This window comes from Pseudophryne corroboree, chromosome 5 (assembly GCF_028390025.1).
Source record: "Pseudophryne corroboree isolate aPseCor3 chromosome 5, aPseCor3.hap2, whole genome shotgun sequence".
NCBI classification, from domain to species: Eukaryota; Metazoa; Chordata; class Amphibia; order Anura; family Myobatrachidae; genus Pseudophryne; species Pseudophryne corroboree.
The window spans coordinates 134850275-134872995 of NC_086448.1; the positions used below are offsets into that span (position 1 = coordinate 134850275).

Consider the following 22721-nt stretch of genomic DNA (forward strand, 5'->3'; position numbering starts at 1 on the left):
TTTATGCCCCACACACAATACAATTCAATGGTCCCTACAATCTCATTGTTCATTGGACATAGGAATTCGGCTTCGCATTATAACAAAAGGTCATAGGTTGATTCATACAGGTGGGCTGTGACTATTTCCAACTGCTCAGGTGGGAGGGAAACTGGGTTTCCCGCCGCATGGGTAATAAAGTGCAAATAAAGTAAATGTTCATAAACTTCTTATGTCCATAACTATTCGCACGAGCGGTTGATCTGCTTCAAACCAACACCGGAATATTTCTAATTAAATATTCTTCCGATGGATACTAAACACCACTGTATTACTCCTGTCTGACCCTTCGTATCAAACAAAGAGGGATTTCTCTGTTCATGAACATTCTATATTAACCAAACTTTCAGAATCTATCAAAGGGACCATGATCTACAAAATACATTATTAGTGAAAATATGTAATGATTGAGTCGCACGCTACGATCGCATAAACTCTACCGTAAATACGCATACCATGCGCCTGCGGGTGCCCGCGACTGTGAGTATGCGCACGTACGGGAGAGCGTACGCATGCGCAGCATGGACCAGTATGAGGTGCAAATATGGTAGTGTGCATAGAGATATTTTTCTGACTTTGACAATGTAGAAACACCATCATACAGCACGGCACTGCAGTTTGAGTTTAAGTAGATTTAATGCTGCCACTAGTAGCAGCATTAAATTTATCTAAATTCAAACTGCAGTGCCGTGCTGTATGATGGTGTTTCTACATCATCCATACTGAGTTATTATGCAATTTTGAGCAAGGGCACACAGACCGCTAGGTATGCGTAGCCCAAAGGAAATCTGTAAACAAAGGAAGAAACAAGAGAGCGCTTATGGTGTAGTATTTTTCAATCAGTTCTGTCACACGCAAGAATAGTGTTGCATACCGGATTACGGATTGACATTAGGCTTATCAGTCCCCCATTCTTTAGTCCAGGTCTCTACTGGGATCTAAATGTGATTAGGAGACATAAAGAATCGCTATATAGCGTAGTAATTTTCTGTATGTAGGGTTAAATTCAATTCTCACACAAAATAACATGCGTACCAGATAAATAAATAATTTTTGCATATCAATACAGGTACTGTGTCCGGTTCTTCATCAAGGAAATGGTAATTGGATCAAAGCTCAATTCAATAGTTTATACCAAAAAAAAAAAAATGATTTACTAAATACACAAAAGGTTAATAATAAAAAGTAGCTTAGCTTCGATTTCTCAACGCATTTCGCCCAATTATGGGCTTCATCAGGAGAATCGCGTTGAGAAATTGACCTGCTGATTCACTACTACTGATACTTCACATTATCGAAGCTAAGCTACTGGTGCAATGTGTATAATGTGCCGTGCCTCGAGCAAAGTGTATAACGTGCTCTACCTGGTGCACGCACGCCCCTAAAATTTTGCAGCGCGCCTATGGAGTGCACTTTCCATGCATGCATTTGACCCGGCCTTCTGAGCACCACTCCCAGAAAACGGTCAGTTGACACCCACAAACGCCCTCTTCCTGTCAATCTCCTTGCGATCGGCTGTGCAAAAGGATTCGACGCTAGAAGCAGTGCACAGCAACGATACTGTTTGTACCCGTATGAAGTGCGTGCGCATTGCGGTGCATACACATGCGCAGTAGTAACCTGATCGCTGCGCTGCGAAAAACGGCAGCAAGTGATCAACTCGGAATGAGGGCCACTATCTCAATATAGCGATATTAACACAGGGCTTCCTCCTGTAATTTAAAAACTTTTTTTTTTTTTTTTTGTAAATTCAGCCAGATAGCATTTCCCATTATAAAGTACTTTATGGAAAATACAATCTGCTTACTAAATAAAATGCGAATTTAAGGGCTTATAGGAGAATTGTGTTGATTCTCCTCCAATTGCGCTTTAGTACAGTACATTTAGGTGATACTAAAAAAATGTGAAAAGCCTTTTCACATTATTTTAGAAAAATCTGTTTGCTAAATATGCCCGATAGACACAATTCCAACCATTATACAAAGGCCAAGACAAAGAGTAGGACTGACAGCAGAAGATATTAAAAGAAAACAGTGAAATGTAAAAGTTAATTAGTGAACTGAGATATTTATTTTCAGCTGTTGGCCCATTGTACATCCATTGCGCTACTGTGAGAAATGTTTTCAATTCCAAGGGTAATTTCTTTGTCATAAACGATGAACTTTTTGACTTCCCATTAGAAATACTTTAGCTCAAACACTGTGAATGGCTAACAGCCGTGAAATTAGAAAATGCCATAAATTATACTCAACGTGTAATTTCATATCCAAAATAACATGAAGGCAGGTCACTCTAGGACACACTAATATATTGTATTCAGTTTATTTTTCCACAGCATTTAAAATTAGCATAATATAGTTACCAGTATAGATTTATCATAAAATGTCGTTGTACCTCAAGATGGATAGTTAGCGTCTAAAAAAACCAGCAACTATATATTTAAGCAATTATACCCAATATCAGCTATTATATCAGATATGAATTTAGTTTTAAACATACAGTATATGACATTTGGACATAGACATTTAGGGGTAAATTTACTAAGATGGGAGTTCTTTTTAAGATGAGATGTTGCCTATAGCAACCAATCAGATTCTACTTCTTATTTACCTAGCATTCCCGTCTTAGTAAATTTACCCCTTATAGTAAATCCAAAGTGCATTTTCTGCATAACAAATGTAGTCATTTAAATTGTAATGTCATATACAATAACCAAAATCTAAGAACACTCAATTTCTGGTTAGTTCTGTCTTACACGACTTACATTATATTGCTGCTAACATTCTAATTTCACAAAAAAAAAATAGATTTGGCTGAAATATCCTACGTAATTAAAGGCTAATGCTGCTCCTCACTTCTATGGGGGTATTCAAGTCTTTTGCGCACCACTAAATCACGCTCGACAGAACAATACAAGTGTTGCTCTGTTTGGGAGTTGCCAGTTGCTGGCGCTGACATTACTGTTATGTTATTTTGACAGGCTGGTAACTAGTGTTAAGTATACACCCGGAAAGTATTCACAGTGCTTCACTTTTTCCACATTTTGTTATGTTACAGCCTTATTCCAAAATGGAATAAATAATTTTTTTCCTTCCAAATTCTACACATAATGGGGGTAATTCCAAGTTGATCGCAGCAGGAAATTTTTTAGCAGTTGGGCAAAACCATGTGCACTGCAGGGGGGACAGATATAACATTTACAGAGAGAGTTAGATTTGGGTGGGTCATTTTGTTTCTGTGCAGGGTAAATATTGGCTGCTTTATTTTTACACTGCAATTTAGATTGCAGATTGAACTCACCACACCCAAATCTAACTCTCTCTGCACATGTTATATCTGCCTCCCCTGCAGTGCACATGGTTTTGCCCAGTTGCTTACAGAATTCCTGCTGTGATCAACTTGGAATTACCCCCAATACCCCATAATGACAACGTGAAAAAAGTTTTTCTTGAGATTTTTGCAAATGTATTTAAAAAAAACAACTAAGAAATCACATGTACATAAGTATTCACAGCCTTTGTCATGAAGCTCAAAATTGAGCTCAGGTGCATCCTGTTTCCACCTATCATCCTTGAGATGTTCCTTCAGCTTAATTGGAGTCCACCTTTGGTAAATTCAGTTGATTGGACATGATTTGGAAAGGCACACACCTGTCTATATAAGGTCCGACACTTGACAGTGCATGTCTGAGCACAAACCAAACATGAAGTCAAAGGAATTGTCTGTAGACCTCCGAGACAAGAGTGCATAAATCTGGGGAAGGGTACAGAAAAATATCTGCTGCTTTGAAGGTCCCAATGAGCACAGTGGCCTCCATCATCCATAAATGGAAGAAGTTCGAAACCACCGGGACTCTTCCTAGAGCTGGCCGTCCAGCTAAACTGAGCGATATGGGGAGAAGGGCCCTAGTCAGGGAGGTGACCAAGAACCCGATGGTCACTCTATCAGAGCTACAGCATTCCTCTGTGGAGAGAGGAGAACCTTCTAGAAGGACAACCATCTCTGCAGCAATCCACCAATCAGGCCTGTATGGTAGAGTGGCCAAACGGAAGCCACTCCTTAGTAAAAAGCACATAACAGCCCGCCTGTAGTTTGCCAAAATGCACCTGAAAGACACTCATACCATGAGAAACAAAATTCTCTGGTCTGATGAGACAAAGATTGAACTCTTTGGCGTGAATGCCAGGTGTCATGTCTAGAGGAAACCAGGCACCGCTCATCACCATGCCAATACCATCCCTACAGTGACGCATGTTGGTGAAAGCATCATGCTGTGGGGATGTTTTTCAGTGGCAGGCACTGGGAGACTAGTCAGGATAGAGGGAAAGATGAATGCAGCAATGTACAGAGACATCCTGTATGAAACCCTGTTCCAGAGTGCTCTTGACCTCAGAATGGGGCGATGGTTCATCTTTCAGCAGGACAGCGCCCCTTAGCACACAGCCAAAATATCAAAGGAGTGGCTTCAGGACAACTCTGTGAATGTCCTTGAGTGGCCCAGCCAGAGCCCAGACTTAAATCCGATTGAACATCTCTGGAAAGATCTGAAAATGTCTGTGCACCAACGCTTCCCATCGAACCTGATGGAGCTGGAGAGGTGCGGCAAAGAGGAATGGGCGAAACTGCCCAAAGATAGGTGTGCCAAGCTTGTGGCATCATATTCAAAAAGACTAGAAGCTGTAATTGCTGCCAAAGGTGCATCAACAAAGTATTGAGCAAAGGCTGTGAATACTTATGTACATGTGATTTCTTCTTTTTTTATTTTAATAAATTTGCACAAATCTCTCAAAAACTTTTTTCACGTTGTCATTATGGGGTATTGTGGGGGTCATTCCGACCCAATCGCTCGCTGCAGTTTCTCGCAGCGATCGTGTCGGAACTGTGCATGCGCCGGCACCGCAGTGCGCCGGTGCATGCCAGCCGTCGTTGTCTAGCGATCGCCTCTGAGGCAGTCGCTGGGTGGGAGGGGGCTGTATGGCGGCGTTAAGCCACCGTTTAGGGGGCGCGGTCCGGCCAACGCAGGCGTGGCCAGACTGTTGGGGGGGGGTGGGCCGCTGCGGCTATGTGATGTCACACGCAGCCGATGTGGGCCGGGGAGCGACGAGTAGCTCCTGGCCAGCACGCTAAAGCTGCGATGGTCGGGAGCTACTCTTGAAGTGCAAAGGCGTTGCCGCTGTGCGATGCCTTTGCACTTCTGTGGGGGGGCGGCACTGACATGCGGGGCGGAGTAGCCCTGTGCTGGGCGTCCCCCCGCATGTCAGTGTGAATGATCGTAGCTGTGCTAAATTTAGCACAGCTATGATCAACTCGGAATGACCCCCAGTGTGTAGAATTTTGAGGGCAAAAATTAATTTATTCCATTTTGGAATAAGGCTGTAACATAACAAAATGTGGAAAAAGTGAAACGCTGTGAATACTTTCCGGATGCACTATAACAGTCCTAAATGTATGTTCTCTGGAGACTGACCCAAACTATCCAGGATCAAGCAGAGTCAACAAATTCTGCCACAGTCTATTTGCTGCTGCTGCTGCTGACATAGCTGCTGACGCAGAATATGCCCACTGCAGATTTGTGCGATTCTGACAGATTTGTTCGCCTGCTCCTCAAGAGGCAGGCTGAGGGAGGAAAGGTGAAAGGTGTGGGGTAATGTGGGGCAAGTACAGTACAGTTTTATACAATGTGGCACACGTGTACTTGGGGAAACATATATGCCAATTAGGAGGTGTATGTTTTGCACCTGTTACAAGAAGAGTTGTAATTTGTAATTTTGGTGCCCTGTGTCAAACAGAGCATCGACACCCCAACCCCCTCCCAGTCCACCCCCACAGACATATACATTTTTTAAACAGGGATTTTAGGAGCATGCCCAAAAATAGGTGTGACATCATGGGGAAGGGGTGTGGACTGCCGACACTTCCCATGTTCGTCACTCCTGAATATAGTGGGCTGACCCCAGGCTCTCGCTCACACTGTGTGGATGTTGTGCACATGCACAAGCAGTGACAGTGCTCAGGCTTGTATATGGGAAAAACAAAGGAGCATTTATATACCGCACGTACCTTCCATCTCTAGGTTTGCCCATGCTGCTCCTGACTATCAGACTGCAGTATTCCAGTGCTTAAGGGGTTACTGGCGGATTGTTGGCAGAAAAAGGGTCTGGTGGAAGAAGGTTCAAGGCAAGAGGAAAAGTGTCTGTGATGGACACATGGGAAAGTGTGTGGTGGAGGGTAGAATGAAATAATATACAGTAATAGTAGAAGTAAAGGGAGAGGTACAGAAGAGGGGAAAAGAACAGTTACAAATAGATAGAAGATAGAGACATACAGTGGCACAATAGCAGCCACAGCATGCATCCTGGGGGATTTGGCTGGGGGATAAGGGTGCAGCAGTGCTTTAATGTAGCTTCCAGCCCAGTGGAGGAGGTGTAGGATAGGATCGAGTGCTGGGGGTGAAGGAGATGGGATGGGTTCAGGGGGCACAGCATATGCAGAATAATTAGTGACGCGCCCCCTATGGAAAGCTATATACTACCTGTTTTCCTCAAAGCTTCCGGCAAGGGGCCTTGCACATGCATGGACAGTAGACCGCACATTCGCCGTAGAGCTGCGGGGGACCTGACAGAGGAGTGAAGTGACAATGAATGCGATCATCCTTTCAGAGCCCCTGTCCCTGCATGTGTATATAAATACATCCAGGATCATTTTCATTTCTTATTGCTCGAGAACAGCATAGCATCTATTGCATTTGCAAATTATACTTTCAAGTACGAAAGAAGAGACTTGGGGGTAAGTGTAATAGCCTGTGGCTTGCAGGCATTGGCTAGTTCCTGCCCAATGTTTTAAAGGGGCATTCAGATTACCTGCCCTCAATTACCTTACATTTACAAAATAATTCTTCATATGTACAGTTATTATTTCAGCAATAGTTTTAACATTAATGATGGAATATATTTTCATCTCAGCTATGCCCTGACTGTCACAGAGATTAACAGAGTTGATGTGATCCAGAGGAATAACCATTCCTCACTGTATACTGTATGTCAAGTCCGCATTCTGTATTTTGCTGAATTATAGTCTATAAATAGAGCTGAGTTGGTGACGGTGTCAATTTATTCTGCTCTGTTATGTCATTTAAGGGAGGAACAAAAATGATGGGAATAAGTTTGTACATACCACTCCCCAGTGCCCAGCACCAACTCCATGACATGAACACTATAGATATACTTAGTATATGGTGCTTGGATCATTGAATGCTTAAACGCTTCACTGTTACCACATAAAGGTGAGCTGCACAGTCTCTCTGAGATCCAGAAAATCTCATAGCGTGGTGGGAACAGATCATACTCTCTCTGAGGGTGTGTATTGCGTGACCGGTGGACAGGAGACCACCGGTAGGCATACCTCCGTCGTGATCCCTGCAGCGGAATGCCGGTAGAGGGGGGGCGAGTGCCCCTAGCGGGCTCACAGCGCTCGCCTTGCTGCGGGCTCGGTGGTGATCTGCTGTCGCCACGAGTTCTATTCCCACTTCATGGGTGTTGTGGACACCCACGAGTGGGAATAGTCCCTGTTGGTCGGCATGCTGACCATCGGAATAGTGAGGGGGCGGGATATAGCGGGAGGTTATGTGACCGCCGGTCGCATAACTACATCCCCTCTCTGAGATCAGATGGATTAATATTCATGTGCACGTGTCAATTTAAAAAGATTATCAACTGAGTTTAAATGATCATAAAAATTGTAATGGAATAAGCAGAATTTTTCTGGTTAAAGAATGTTCAGCCTGTGTGCAATGAGTAGCTGCAATAATGCTATAAATGTAGATACAGTAAACAAGAGAGAAATGATCAAAGGCGCCAAATGATCAAAAAAAAAAATACAAATGATAAATAAAAAAGATAAATTCTACAATACGGTCAGATTTTCCAAAGAGAGTCCTCGGGTCACCCGTATTAGATCCAATTGTCCGTAGCAAATATGCAAAAAAGAAAAGAATAAAGTCCAATGTGTAGTATTATCTGTGAAAAGTCTATTTCGTGATATCCAGAAATGGAGCCCTGGTGTACGTAAAACTTGACAGAAGAAAGGATAGGGTCTCACCACCAATCCAAATGCAGAATAGAGCGTACCGAAACTCAAATGTTCATATAGGCACAGCATACCCCACTCACGTGTTAGATGAGATCTTTCCGCATATAAAGGTATAATAAGCATCCAAATAGGTTGATTGAAGAATAAAAATTGTTCACTTTATTTTTTAAAAATAAGCACTTAAAATTAACAATAAGCAAGATGGTCATACGTGACACTTTAAAGTGCCTGCCGGGGCATAAGGAGCAGATTGAAAAAACTCCAATACAGGTGTCTTGTACAACTGTCTGTCTATCCGGAATCCAGAAGGGATCCGGAATAATCACTGTCGTAAAACCCCAGCGTACCTTGCAAGTGAAACAAGTGACAGAACTTGCTTAAAACTACAAAGAAGTAAAATGGAATATCCAATCTCAGCATGCACCAACGCCGTTTCGACCATACAGATCTTTTTCCTATAAATGTGGCTATAGAGGAGTGAGAAAAATAAACCGTAAATAAATAACAAGAATATAGCCATACCTCACAACTGTCCCGATTTTGGAAGGACAGTCCGAATTTGAGGGCTCTAGACTGCGTTTTCTGGATCAGTCAGGTATTCCTATTCACTGCTGACCTGTGTTGAATGTTTGCTGCGCATCTTCAGGTTGGGTATATTCAGGGACGGATCCAGAACAAAATGACAGGAGGGGGCACTACAGTAGGGGAAGGGGGAGGTGTTTGTCTGCGACAAAGGCTCCTGGGACAGTGAGCGTGGCCTTATAACAAGGGGAGTGGCCTCACAAGGAATGTTATACCCACGAGCCACGCCCTCATTTTTTATCATGCTAAGGGCCCCGACAGGAAAAACGAACCACACACAAATACATTGGTCTACGCAGAAAACCCCCCAAAACATTGTCCCAGACAAAAACAAAAAAAATCAAACACATTGGCCCCCACAGTTAAGAAAAACAAACACATTGTACCCCACAGGAAAAAATAAAACATTAATTGGGTGATCGGGTGAAAGAGCCTGTGGAGGCAGATGTGATGCGTAACATGGCCCCCTTCTCTCTGCCGGGAGCTCGGTAGAGTCTGAGCACTAGAGAGCTCAGACTCTACTGCACATGCGCAGATCTCCGAGAAAATGCCTACTGCGCCATTTTCACAGGGTTTTAACAACGCCGGTGAGGTTGGTGTGGGACTCTGGAGGGGTGAGTATTAAAAAAGTAGGTGCAGTGTGTGCAGTCTGCACCCATTCTAGATATACCAGTTTAATGTGATATACTGTAGTTAAGCAGGACAGCCATATGTTATTGAAGAATCCTTATACAGGTAATTTCCCATGTCTGTCCCAATATGTAGTAAAAGACGAATGGTCGTCTGATTTTTGTCACTTCAATTGTTATTCATTGAGAGGAAAGAAAAAAAAAGGTTTGTGCATAATTCATAAAGATTTGAGATTTAATCTTTGTAGATGTTGCTAAAAATAAGCAGAGAATTGTGATATTCCCTGAGAGATAAATTAAGCGTGCGATCCAGAATGCTGTAAACTATGTTGACCTTGATGATGGGATCAGAAAGAAATATGGATATAATATTCATAAACTTTACAGCCTAGAATTATTCATGCAGAGCCACTGCCCGGTGAGAATTAGCCTATTTATAAGCAAAGATTTAGACAGTAACACATTTGAAAAGAATAAGTTACCTTATCCTAGTGTATTTCCAAAGTTATCACAAGTTACCAATAAACTGATGAACCTGCAAAGAGCTGCAGTAAAACCTTTGAATATTGATGCTACGTGACTTGATTTGTGCAGGAGTGTCTACATTTTTACCAAACCACATACGTACATATGAAGAGCAACATGAGAGGAGCTGCGGAGAGCAGGAGTTTGTGCTTCCTGATGCCTGGTCCATAGGACTTGGCACGAGCCCACACTGCCAAAAGTACCAAAACCTGGTTCAATGACCGTGGGATTACTGTGCTGGATTGGCCAGCAAACTCGCCTGACCTGAACCCCATAGAGAATCTATGGGGCATTGCCAAGAGAAAGATGAGAGACATGAGATCGAGCAATGCAGAAGAGCTGGAGGCCGCTATTGAAGCATTGTGGTCTTCCATAACACCTCAGCAGTGCCACAGGCTGATAGAATCCATGCCACGCCATATTTAGGCAGTAATTCATGCAAAAGGGGTCCAAACCAAGGACTGAGTACATGAGCATGATTATACTTTTCAGATGGCTGACATTTCTGTATTTAAAATCCTTTTTTTATTGATTTTATGTAATATACTAATTTTCTGAGATTTTGGATTTGGGGTTTTCTTCAGCTGTAAGCTTAAGGGCAAGTGTATGAAGGACAAGTGTATGGTGCAGAATAAAAAAAGGGACTGTTATTGCTTCAGCAACCCGGTGCAACCAACTATATGTCCTGGACACTGAGGAGTGTACTGCAATGCAGGGGCGGAACTCCCGGAGGCAGCGGAGTCTGCTGCCGCCGGGCTCCAGTGCTGTAGGGGGCACCTAGATCCAGCCTCCTCCATTGCACTCTGACCGCAGGGCCTTAACTAGGGTAGTGCGGATGGTGTTCAGACCACATTTGCCCTGTGGGCACACCATCCGCAGGCACCCGCCGATGCGTGCGGTACCACGGTTACGCCACTCTACTGTCCTCCCTCCCACCTCCTCCCCCCAGCCAGTCATCTCAATCTGCAATCTTCCACCAAACCACGCCCCCTTGTGACAATCGTGGAAGTTCTTCCCCGCCACACAGAAACAGGACACCGTGACAGGCAGCTGATCATCCTGGTGTCCACACCGCACAGGTCAGCGAATAGCTCCAGGAGTCTGTCCCATTACCTCCCGTCCTTCCCCCTACCCTCACCCACTCTCTCCCATAGCCGTCTCTACAGAGCTGTGCTGGCTGCACTGTTTATAGGGAGTGTGCTGCCGGAGAGCATCAGCCGCAGTCTGCCTGTGCAGGGGAGGAATAGTGGCTGATCACACTGATCGTGCTTCTCCCACTCTCCCTGGATTTGATCCTTTCTTACTGGTTTTCATAGCGGCACCCCATTCATCAATATATTTTTATATTACATAAGGGGGCGTGGCCTCACGGGCCGTGATTAGGCCACGCCCCCAAAAGTGCCCTGCACACTCTGACAAGTCTTCTCTTGGACCTCTTCTCCCATCCCCCTCCCACTATTCCCATGCTGTCAGCAGCAATACTGACGCTGGCATCATAATGGTGATGATCCCAACAGAGGTGAGGTAAGTATTATACCTTGCCCCCCTACCCCTTGCCCTCTGGTACTGCAACCTAACCCTATCCGTCCCCCCTTAGTGCTTAAACCTACGCACCCCCCCAGTAGTGCCTAACACCCCCTCCATGCAGCCTAACCTGGCATATTGTGCAGTGTAAAGGGTTAGGCAGCTCATTTTAGAATAAAAGCAGTGTTAGTTAAACTGATTATTCTATATTACTGTCTTGTAAAAAAAAATCTGTACAAATCAAAGGTTACTCTTATCTGCTGTCTTTAATTCCTCAACTAAATGTAAGACTGTTGCCTAATAAGCGGCTCTACTGTGGTGCAACATGTATAAGGGACTAACGGACAATACTGTGTGGTACAATGTGAGTAACGGAGACACTACTGTGAGGTGTAATGTGACTAACAGACACTACTGTGTGGTGCAATGTGAGTAACGGATGCTACTGTGTGGTGCAGTGTGAGTAACGGACACTACTGTGAGGTGTAATGTGAGTAACGGACACTACTGTGCGGTGTAATGCGAAAAGTGGACGCTACTGTACAGCGTAATGCGAATAATGGCTGCTACTGTGCGGTGTAATGTGAGTAACGGATGCTACCGTGCTGTGTAATTAAAATAATGGACACTGATTTAGTCAGTGATTTAGTGTAGGGTATAGAGGTGTCAGTGATTTAGTGTAGGGTATAGAGAGACGGGGTCAGTGATGTAGTGGTAGGTATAGAAGGGTAAGTTAAAATACTAATCATTTTTTGTGGGGAGGGGGGCACTCAACATTTATCTTGCCTCCGGGCAACTGAGATGAAGTTACGCCACTGCTGCAATGATGGCTACTGAGGGAAAACAGTCACTGGAGCTGTGGCACAAACGCTTGGGTCATCTGGGTTATGACAACGTCCAGAAACTGCTAGATGGAATGGTAACTGGGATCACTGTGAGCAACGCCGAAAGACCCATGTGTGAGAGTTGCATAAAAGGCAAGTAAACTCGCAACCCATTTCCAAAGTCAGTTAATAGAGCAGAGACACTGTTAGCTCTAGTGCACACAGACGTGTGTGGTCCAATGTAGGAAGAATCAGTCAGTGGGTATAGGTATTTCATGACTCTCATTGATGACGCCACAAGAATGACACACGTGTACTTTCTTAAGGAGAAGAGTGAAGTTGTCTACAAAATTGTGGCGTACAAAAATCTGGTGGAGAATCAGACAGGTCTGAAACTAAAGATCCTGAGATCAGACAACGGTGGAGAGTATGATAACAAAGCTCTAGCCACATTCCATCGGAAATATGGCATAAAGCATAAGCTAACAATTGCCTACACACCGGAACAGAATGGCGTGACTAAGCGGGCAAACCGCACAATTGTTGAGAGAGTACGGACTATGTTAAGTGATGCTGGCCTGGAAAATAAGTTTTGGGCAAAAGCAGTATCTATTGCAGTATCAGTGATCGCAAAATACGCGCTATAGCGCGTTTTTACGCGCTACAAGAAGAGACGTACCCGGTTTTAAAAAATGAGCGGGTCCCATAGGACGCGCTGTGTATCACTGCACCAATAGGAGACTCTGTCTTCCCATCCAATCACCGCCGCATCTCTCTATCCGCATGCACCCAGAAGGCCCCGCCCCCTACACCGCGCACACACATCACACCGGGGGCAAGATGCTCCGCTGAAGCTGGTCTTCTATAAGTCCTCTTGTGGCGGTGCGGCCCGCCTCCCCCCCCCGATCACCCGCTGGAGCCTCAAGGGAGCCGGACAGAGTGAGGACGCCCCCCCCCGCCGATCACCCGCTGGAGCTTCACGGAGCCGGACAGAGTGAGGACGCCCCCCCCCCCGCCGATCACCCGCTGGAGCTTCACGGAGCCGGACAGAGTGAGGACGCCCCCCCCCCCGCCGATCACCCGCTGGAGCTTCACGGGAGCCGGACAGACAGTGAGGACGGCTCTGCGGCGCGCTACACACTGTGCTGCGGGGATGTTGAACGCCGGTGACCGGGGACTGTGCTTGCTGTGCGGAGGGGTGAGCTGGACTTGCGGTGGCGGCTGGGGGGCTGCTCATATCGGTGGGATGGCGGAGATGGGGGCTGCATGGCGCCTGCAAACAGGTGTTAAACGCAACATTTTTGTGGTATGGAGTGGGGGTGAGGCGAGAGGGTGACAGTGCTGCTGGTCTCTGCAGCATACAGGACCCTTGATACAACCACTGGATTCGAGTCATGCTGCCTGTAATTTATGTGCTGACTGATCAACTTCAGTGACACTCACTGTGCTGGCTGCCTTTGTTGGTTACTGCTGGTTGCTGTTGGTTACTGCTGGTTGCCGCTGGTTACTGTAAAGGCAGCCAGCACAGTGAGTGTCACTGAAGTTGATCAGTCAGCACATAAATTACAGGCAGCATGACTCAAATCCAGTGGTTGTACCAAGTGTCCGAAGTCGTCGTCAGGATGTTGGCATTTAGTATACCGACACCAGCATCCCGATCGCAGCAAAGCCGACAAGAGTGACGAGTGCAGAGGGTACCCTAACCTCCCACCCCTAACCCTCCGTTTCCCGCAGCCTAAACCTAACCCACCCCCTTAGTGCCTAACACTTATACCCCCCCCCCCTCTGCAGCCTAACCCTCCCCAACACCATATCCTAACCCCCCCCCCCCCCCTTCCCACCCGCACGCTAAACCAGTGGCGGCAGTGCATACTTCCCTTCAGGATCCTGACTGTCAGGATATCGTTGCCGGGATCCTGATCACCTCTGGATGCCAGTGTTGGTATTGTGGCTGCTGTCAGGATTCCGGCATCGGTATTACGGCTGCTGGGATCCCGACAGCCAGGATCCTGAATGCATACTTCCGATATGATAACAGCCCAGCAGCATTGTCACCCTCCCTCCCCCACAACACTTTTGTAGTGTCTAAATCCAGTCTGGGGCTCTATTATAGCGGCACCATAAAGCCATTACATATAGAAAATGTATTATTTAATAATGTTGTCCTGTTTTTTAATCATATAATTGTTAAGTGCTCTACCTGGCGCAATGTGAATAACGTGCTCTGCCTGGTGCAATGTGAATAACGTGCTCTGCCTGGCGCAATGTGAATAACGTGCTATACCTGGCGCAATACGTATAACGTGCTCTACCTGGTGCAATGTGTGGCGCAATGTGTATAACGTGCTCTACCTGGTGCAATGGATGGCGCAATGTGTATAACGTGCTCTACCTGGTGCAATGTGTGGCGCAATGTGTATAACGTGCTCTACCTGGTGCAATGTGTGGCGCAATGTGTATAACGTGCTCTACCTGGTGCAATGTGTGGCGCAATGTGTATAACGTGCTCTACCTGGTGCAATGTGTGGTGCAATGTGAATAACGTGCTCTCCTTGGCTCAGTGTGTATAGGAGGTTCTACCTGGTGCAATGTGTATAAGCGGCACTACTGTGTGGAATAATGTGAATTGGTACTATTATGTGACCACGCCTCTTCCCCACGAAGCTACGCCCCTAAAAAATTCCAGCGCGCCTTCGGCGCGCACTGTCACAGTTTTCAGTCTCCGTGCGGGAGAACCAATTCTCTTTCTGCCACAAGGTCACCAAAATGTCTAATTACATCTAAAGTGCGGGGTGTCCTGTATGCTACACAGCCCAGCAGCATCGTCACCCCATCCTCCCCCTTGCACCCCTTTTGTAGTGTCCAAATCAAGTTTGTGTTTTTATGTTTGAATCATTAATAAGACTAATTAAAACCTTCATTCCGATGGGACCCAGAAAAGGACAAGTAGGACCCCAATTTTTAAAAGTGAGGGGTCCCTGGGACCCACTTTTTTTTGGTCTCAGCGCGATCACTGAGTATACCTGAAGAATCGAGCACCTACAGTGGGCGTCAAAGGTAAAACACCACTGGAGGCGTGGTCCAGGAAAAAGCCAAGTGTCAGTCATCTTCGTGTCTTCGGGAGCAAAGCTTTTGCACATATACCAAAAGAGAAAAGGAGAAAGCTAGATCCAAAATCCATAGAATGTATAATGCTCAGGTACTGCGACGAAAGCAAAGGATACAGACTTTGGGATGTTACAAGTAAACGTCTTCTTAAATCCAGAGATGTGGTATTCTACAAGACAGCGCCACTATCTGGAGCAGTGGAGCAACAGGAAAATGTATTATTGGATAGACAGACAGCAGAAAGCGTGTCTGAATCTGAGAGTGTCAAAGCAGACAAGTCAGAGATCAGAAGTTCCATGAGAACTTGAAGCAATAAAAGTATTCCAGTCAAGAAATACAGTGAGAAGTATGCAAACACAGCTTGCTGTGAACCTCAAAACATACAGGAAGCAAAGTCAAGCAGTGATTGAACATAGTGGAAGTCAGCAATTGATACAGAACTGTCAGCACTAAATGTTAACAGTACATGGACTGTGGTTGATAGACCAAGCGACCTTAAAACGATTAAGAACAAGTGGGTTTTCTGAAAGAAGTTGAATGCAGACGGGACAGTAGCTCATTACAAAGCCCACCTTGTTGCCAAGGGATACACTAGGGATGTGCACTTGAAATTTTTCGGGTTTTGGTTTTGGGTTCGGTTCCGCGGCCGTGTTTTGGGTTCGAACGCGTTTTGGCAAAACCTCACCGAATTTTTTTTGTCGGATTCGGGTGTGTTTTGGATTCGGGTGTTTTTTTCAAAAAACCCTAAAAAACAGCTTAAATCATAGAATTTGGGGGTCATTTTGATCCCAAAGTATTATTAACCTCAAAAACCATAATTTCCACTCATTTTCAGTCTATTCTGAACACCTCACAATATTATTTTTAGTCCTAAAATTTGCACCGAGGTCGCTGGATGACTAAGCTAAGCGACCCAAGTGGCCGACACAAACACCTGGCCCATCTAGGAGTGGCACTGCAGTGTCACGCAGGATGGCCCTTCCAAAAAACACTCCCCAAACAGCACATGACGCAAAGAAAAAAAGAAGCGCAATGAGGTAGCTGTGTGACTAAGCTCAACGACCCAAGTGGCCGACACAAACACCTGGCCCATCTAGGAGTGGCACTGCAGTGTCACGCAGGATGGCCCTTCCAAAAAACACTCCCCAAACAGCACATGACGCAAAGAAAAAAAGAGGCGCAATGAGGTAGCTGTGTGACTAAGCTCAGCGACCCAAGTGGCCGACACAAACACCTGGCCCATCTAGGAGTGGCACTGCAGTGTCACGCAGGATGGCCCTTCCAAAAAATACTCCCCAAACAGCACATGACGCAAAGAAAAATGAAAGAAAAAAGAGGTGCAAGATGGAATTGTCCTTGGGCCAAGAGGAAGGGATTTACTGGTCAGTGGACTGCTTCCGCTGTTGCCCAAAGTTTTTGAACTTGTCACTGACTTATGATGAATGCGCTGCAGGTGACGTATAAGGGAGGATGTTCCGAGGTGGTTAACGTCCTTACCCCTACTTATTACAGCTTGACAAAGGCAACACACGGCTTGACACCTGTTGTCCGCATTTCTGTTGAAATACTTCCACTCCGAAGAGCTGATTTTTTTGGTATTTTCACCAGGCATGTCAATGGCCATATTTCTCCCACGGACAACAGGTGTCTCCCCGGGTGCCTGACTTAAACAAACCACCTCACCATCAGAATCCTCCTTGTCAATTTCCTCCCCAGCGCCAGCAACACCCATATCCTCCTCATCCTGGTGTACTTCAACACTGACATCTTCAATCTGACTATCAGGAACTGGACTGCGGGTGCTCCTTCCAGCACATGCAGGGGGCGTGCAAATGGTGGAAGGCGCATGCTCTTCACGTCCAGTGTTGGGAAGGTCAGGCATCGCAACCGACACAATTGGACTCTCCTTGTGGATTTGGGATTTCGAAGAACGCACAGTTCTTTGCTGTGCTTTTGCCAGCTTGAGTCTTTTCATTTTTCTAGCGAGAGGCTGAGTGCTTCCATCCTCATGTGAAGCTGAACCACTAGCCATGAACATAGGCCAGGGCCTCAGCCGTTCCTTGCCACTCCGTGTGGTAAATGGCATATTGGCAAGTTTACGCTTCTCCTCCGACAATTTTATTTTAGATTTTTGAGTCCTTTTTTTTACTGATATTTGGTGTTTTGGATTTTACATGCTCTGTACTATGACATTGGGCATCGGCCTTGGCAGACAACGTTGATGGAATTTCATCGTCTCGGCCATGACTAGTGGCAGCAGCTTCAGCACGAGGTGGAAGTGGATCTTGATCTTTCCCTATTTTTGGAACCTCAACATTTTTGTTCTCCATATTTTAATAGGCACAACTAAAAGGCACCTCAGGTAAACAATGGAGATGGATGGATACTAGTATACTTATGGATGACGAGCGACTGCCGACACAGAGGTAGCTACAGCCGTGGACTACCGTACTGTGTCTGCTGCTAATACAGACTGGATGATAATGAGATAAAATTAAAATATATATATATATCACACTAGTACTGCAGCCGGACAGGTATATATTATGTAATGACGGACCTGCTGGACACTGTCTGTCAGCACTGCAGACTCCTAAAGTAAGCTACTAGTATCAAGAAGATAGAAAAAAAAAAAAACCACGGGTAGGTGGTATACAATTATGGATGGACGAGCGACTGCCGACACAGAGGTAGCTACAGCCGTGGACTATCGTACTGTGTCTGCTGCTAATATAGACTGGATGATAATGAGATAAAATTAAAATATATATATGTCACACTAGTACTGCAGCCGGACAGGTATATATTATGTAATGACGGACCTGCTGGACACTGTCTGCAGAATGCGTTTATAAAAACACCACACGACGAGTGTTTAACTTTTTCAGGCAGACAATCACAATATACTGGTGGTCAGCAGACAATCACAATTTACTGGTGGTCAGTGGTCACTGGTCAGTCACACTGGCAGTGGCACTCTGGCAGCAAAAGTGTGCACTGTACTTAAAATATGTACTCCTGCTATAACTGCTCCCCAGTCTCCCCCACAATTAAGCTGTGTGAGCAGTGAGCACTCAGCACAGTCAGATAATGATATACAGTATTACATATGATGCAGCACACTGGGCTGAGCACAGATATGGTATGTGACTGTGTCACACTGTGTATCATTTTTTTTCAGGCAGAGAACGGATTAATTAAACTGGTGGTGGTCACTGGTCACTGGTCACACTATCAGCAAGTAGTACTCCGTCCTAAGCAGACAATCACAATATACTGGTGGTCAGTGTGGTCACTGGTCAGTCACACTGGCAGTGTGGCACTCTGGCAGCAAAAGTGTGCACTGTACTTAAAATATATTATTTATGTACTCCTGCTCTAACTGCTCCCCAGTCTCCCCCACAATTAAGCTGTGTGAGCAGTGAGTACTCAGCACAGTCAGATATACAGTATTACATATGATGATGCAGCACACTGAGGCTGAGCACAGATATGGTATGTGACTGTGTCACACTGTGTATCGTTTTTTTTCAGGCAGAGAACGGATTAATTAAACTGGTGGTCAATGGTCACTGGTCACACTATCAGCAAGTAGTAGTACTCCAGTCCTAATATGCTCCCCAAAATTAGTAAATAGTGTCTCTAACTCTCTACTCTCTTCTCTATAAACGGAGAGGACGCCAGCCACGTCCTCTCCCTATCAATCTCAATGCACGTGTGAAAATGGCGGCGACGCGCGGCTCCTTATATAGAATCCGAGTCTCGCGATAGAATCCGAGCCTCGCGAGAATCCGACAGCGGGATGATGACGTTCGGGCGCGCTCGGGTTAACCGAGCAAGGCGGGAAGATCCGAGTCTGCCTCGGACCCGTGTAAAAAGGCTGAAGTTCGGGGGGGTTCGGATTCCGAAGAACCGAACCCGCTCATCACTAGGATATACCCAGAAGTATGGAATCGATTACAGAGAAATCTACACACCAGTCTCAAGGTAAAGCACCTTAAGGTTAATTATTGCTGTTGCTACACAACATGATCTACTGTTATATCACAAAGACTTTGATTCCGCATTCCTAAATGGAGAATTGAGTGAGGAAATTTTTATGGAACTACCTGAACGTTATAATATGGACATATTCCAAACTGTCTCTTAAAGAAGTCGCTATACGGCCAAGCAAAAGTGGTCATTGCTGGTATGTAAAGTTGGATGCAGTGTTACTAGAAATGAACTTTGGTGGTCATTCCGAGTTGTTCGCTCGCTAGCTGCTTTTAGCAGCATTGCAAACGCTAGGTCGCCGCCCTCTGGGAGTGTATCTTAGCTTAGCAGAATTGCGAACGTAAGATTAGCAGAACTGCTACTAAAAAATTTCAAGCAGTTTCTGAGTAGCTCCAGACCTACTCCTGGATTGCAATCACCTCAGTCCATTTATTTCCTCGTTTGACGTCACAAACACGCCCTGCGTTCGGTCAGCCACTCCCCCGTTTCTCCAGACACTCCTGCGTTTTTGCCTGACACGCCTGCGTTTTTTAGCACACTCCCGGAAAATGCTCAGTTACCACCCAGAAACGCCCCTTTCCTGTCAATCACTCACCGATCAGCAGTGCGACTGAAAAGCGCCGCACGAACAGCAGCAAAACTGCTAAGTTTTTAGTTAAATAACTAAGCGCATGCGCGCTGCGTACCATGCGCATTTGGCAACAAATCGCAGCATAGCGAAAATCGGCAATGAGCGAACAACTCGGAATGACCACCTTTGTTAGGTCAGAGACTGATCACTGCCTTTACCACAAAACCATCAAAGAAAAGTTGTTCATCATAGCGGTCTATGTGGATGATTTACTTTTGGCAGGTCAAGAAGTTCACATCACTGATGTCAAGCACCAGCTTAAACAAAGGTTCAAGTTGAAAGGTCTAGGCCCTGCAAATCATCTATTAGGTATGAAAATTGTACAAAGCCTGCAAGAGGGAACTGTCACAATTGACCAACAAACATACATTGAGGCAATAATTTCCAAGTACGGAATGACAGATGCAAACCAGTAAGTACTCCCATTGATAAAAGTACAAAGATGGTCAAGGCCATGTCACCAAGCAGCAAAAGGGAGATAGAGGAAATGCAAGAAATCCCTTATCAAAATGCCATTGGTAGTTTAATATATGCAAGCATTGGGACACGACCTGACATCACATATGCAGAGTGTTGGGCAAGCCAGTTTGCAAATAATCCTGGGAGACAACATTGGATTGCAGTAAAGAGAATACTAAGGTACCTCAAAGGTACAAGTTCACTAAAGCTGAAGTTTACGGGATCATCAGATACCAGCTTAAAAGTATACTGTGATGCCGACTGGGGATCAGATGAGGATGATAGACGTTCTTATATTGGATACCTGTTTTCACTAGCAGGCGCAGCCGTAAACTGGGCACCAGAGGCAGAGTACATGGCGCTCACAGAAACATAAAAAAGCACTTTAGAAAAGAGAGACTTTATGCGAATTAGGTCTTATTTACCACAGTGAGATCATCATAAAGTGTGATAACAAGGGAGCAATTGATCTTTCTTGGAGCACAAAGCATCATGGGTTGTCTAAGCACATTGCTATAAGACATCACTTCATCCGTGAGTTGGTGGAAAACAAGTTCGTCAATGTGGAATATGTTGCAAGTGAAGAAAATATTGCCGATATGTTGACAAAAGGACTGTCATCACACTTGCTACTTGCATTCCTGATGGAATGTGGACTAGAATATGGTTAATGTTGATTTATTCTTACTGTTTTTTGCTTCACGTTATGTTTTTGGTTACAGGAGTGTCTTTATTGATTTGTTTGATAAAATGTTATGTTCTGTAAACTTGTGATCGGAGACAGTCTTCAGTTAGAGGGAGTATTGGGATATGGTGCACTCTGTGCCTGTCTCCTTGTGTTTATTACTTTATGGGTGCATCCCTTAGTGTTAGACCTCTAGAGTCACTCGGAGGTGGGGTTACATGATGTAAGTTCTTGTTCCTCCATCTCAGAGAGAGTGTGAGGAGAGTGTGACACACAGAGAGACTGAGAGACAGAGTCCTGGTGTACAAGTGTGCAGAGCTGAGACTGGGAGCAGATCTCAGCTACAGAGACTCACAGTGTTCCAGTGCATGCATCATCTTCTCTACAGTGGGAGTCAGACTGCACGGCTGTGCAGTCCTCCATACTTTATCACCACAGACATCTCCTGATAACTACCACTCCCTAATGCTGTTACCTTGTATGATATATGGGCTCCTGATTACTCCTATCAGTGTTACATCTGAGTCACCTGTGTTCACTAAATAAACCTGCATTACTGTTTAAGTCACTAAATGTGTGGACTGGCTTCATTGCATCAGATAACCCAGAACACTTTACCAACAGCAAGTGTGCGATCGCATGTGTATGCCACGCTGCAAAAAATCCCTCGGTCAGCGGACAGCTGCAAGTCCATTTGCACCTCACTCACCATTGAATGATTTTTCCACTGTGTGCAGCCCAGGACTTACTCCTCCAGTAGAATGGGCTGATCGGGTCCGGAGTTGACGTCACATACCCTCCCAGAAAATGCTTGGGAATGCCTGCATTTTCACTGACACTCCCAGAAAACGGTCAGTTACCACCCACACACGGCCTCTTCCTGTCAATCAGCATGCGAATGGTTGTGGGATTGACATTTTCGCACCAGCCTGTCGCTGTTCGGCGATGCCTGTTGTTGTTTGCTGACGCGCGTGCACATTGCGGTGCATATGCATGCGCAGTCTATCACTGATCGCCCGCTGTGCAAAAATGCACAGCAGCGATCAGATCTGAATCACCCCCCAAATTTGTCCACCAGGGTCAGAGGAACTGTGTCTTCCAATGCAGTCCCTGACACTGAGGTGCCCCTGACACACCTTCCAACATCAGTCACCTACCCATGTAATTCCAATCTGTGTCCGCCGGCTTGTGCCCGATGTCTTTCTTCTGTCCACCTCTGAATTAACATTATCAATGACCTGACCACCAACAATTATTTATTAACATTGTGATTTTTTTCTCAATAAAGGGTGTCTGGATAAAGAGCCCATATAAAGATAAAGCAGGGGAATTTAAGCAAGATTGTCACACCGGAGCAGGTAAAACCAGAAGTTGTGGATTTTGGCATCACTTCCCGCTTTGTGTAAACTACTTATATTAGGGCTGTCCATCGAAGCGCCCACCTTTACTGGTTGACAGGGGTGTATCTAGGGGTCTGGGTGCCCCTGGCAAAGTAAGGCCTGGCGCCCCCCCATATTTCAAATAGGGAAGGTGCATGTGCAAAAAATGGACATGATCTTGTGAGAAAGGGGCATGACCATACAATAGTTCCCCCAATTCAAATTGTTCTACCCAGTAGTAACCCTTATACACAT

The 22721-nt window shown here is 45.4% G+C and overlaps 2 protein-coding genes across 2 annotated transcripts in view; both read left to right on the forward strand.

The window, feature by feature from the left end:
• Positions 1 to 22721, forward strand: part of HDAC9 (histone deacetylase 9) — a 1168275-nt gene that overhangs the window by 113001 nt on the left and 1032553 nt on the right. The gene's annotated exons all lie outside the window — the stretch shown is intronic.
• LOC134929571 (uncharacterized) lies at positions 20386 to 20778 on the forward strand. Its single transcript, XM_063925162.1, has one exon. It carries the CDS (start codon positions 20386 to 20388, stop codon positions 20776 to 20778), a length of 393 nt encoding a protein of 130 aa, XP_063781232.1.

Coding starts and splice junctions, on each gene's coding strand:
- LOC134929571 (XM_063925162.1), top strand. CDS start 20,386: ATGGTCAAGGCCATGTCACCAAGCAGCAAAAGGGAGATAGAGGAAATG.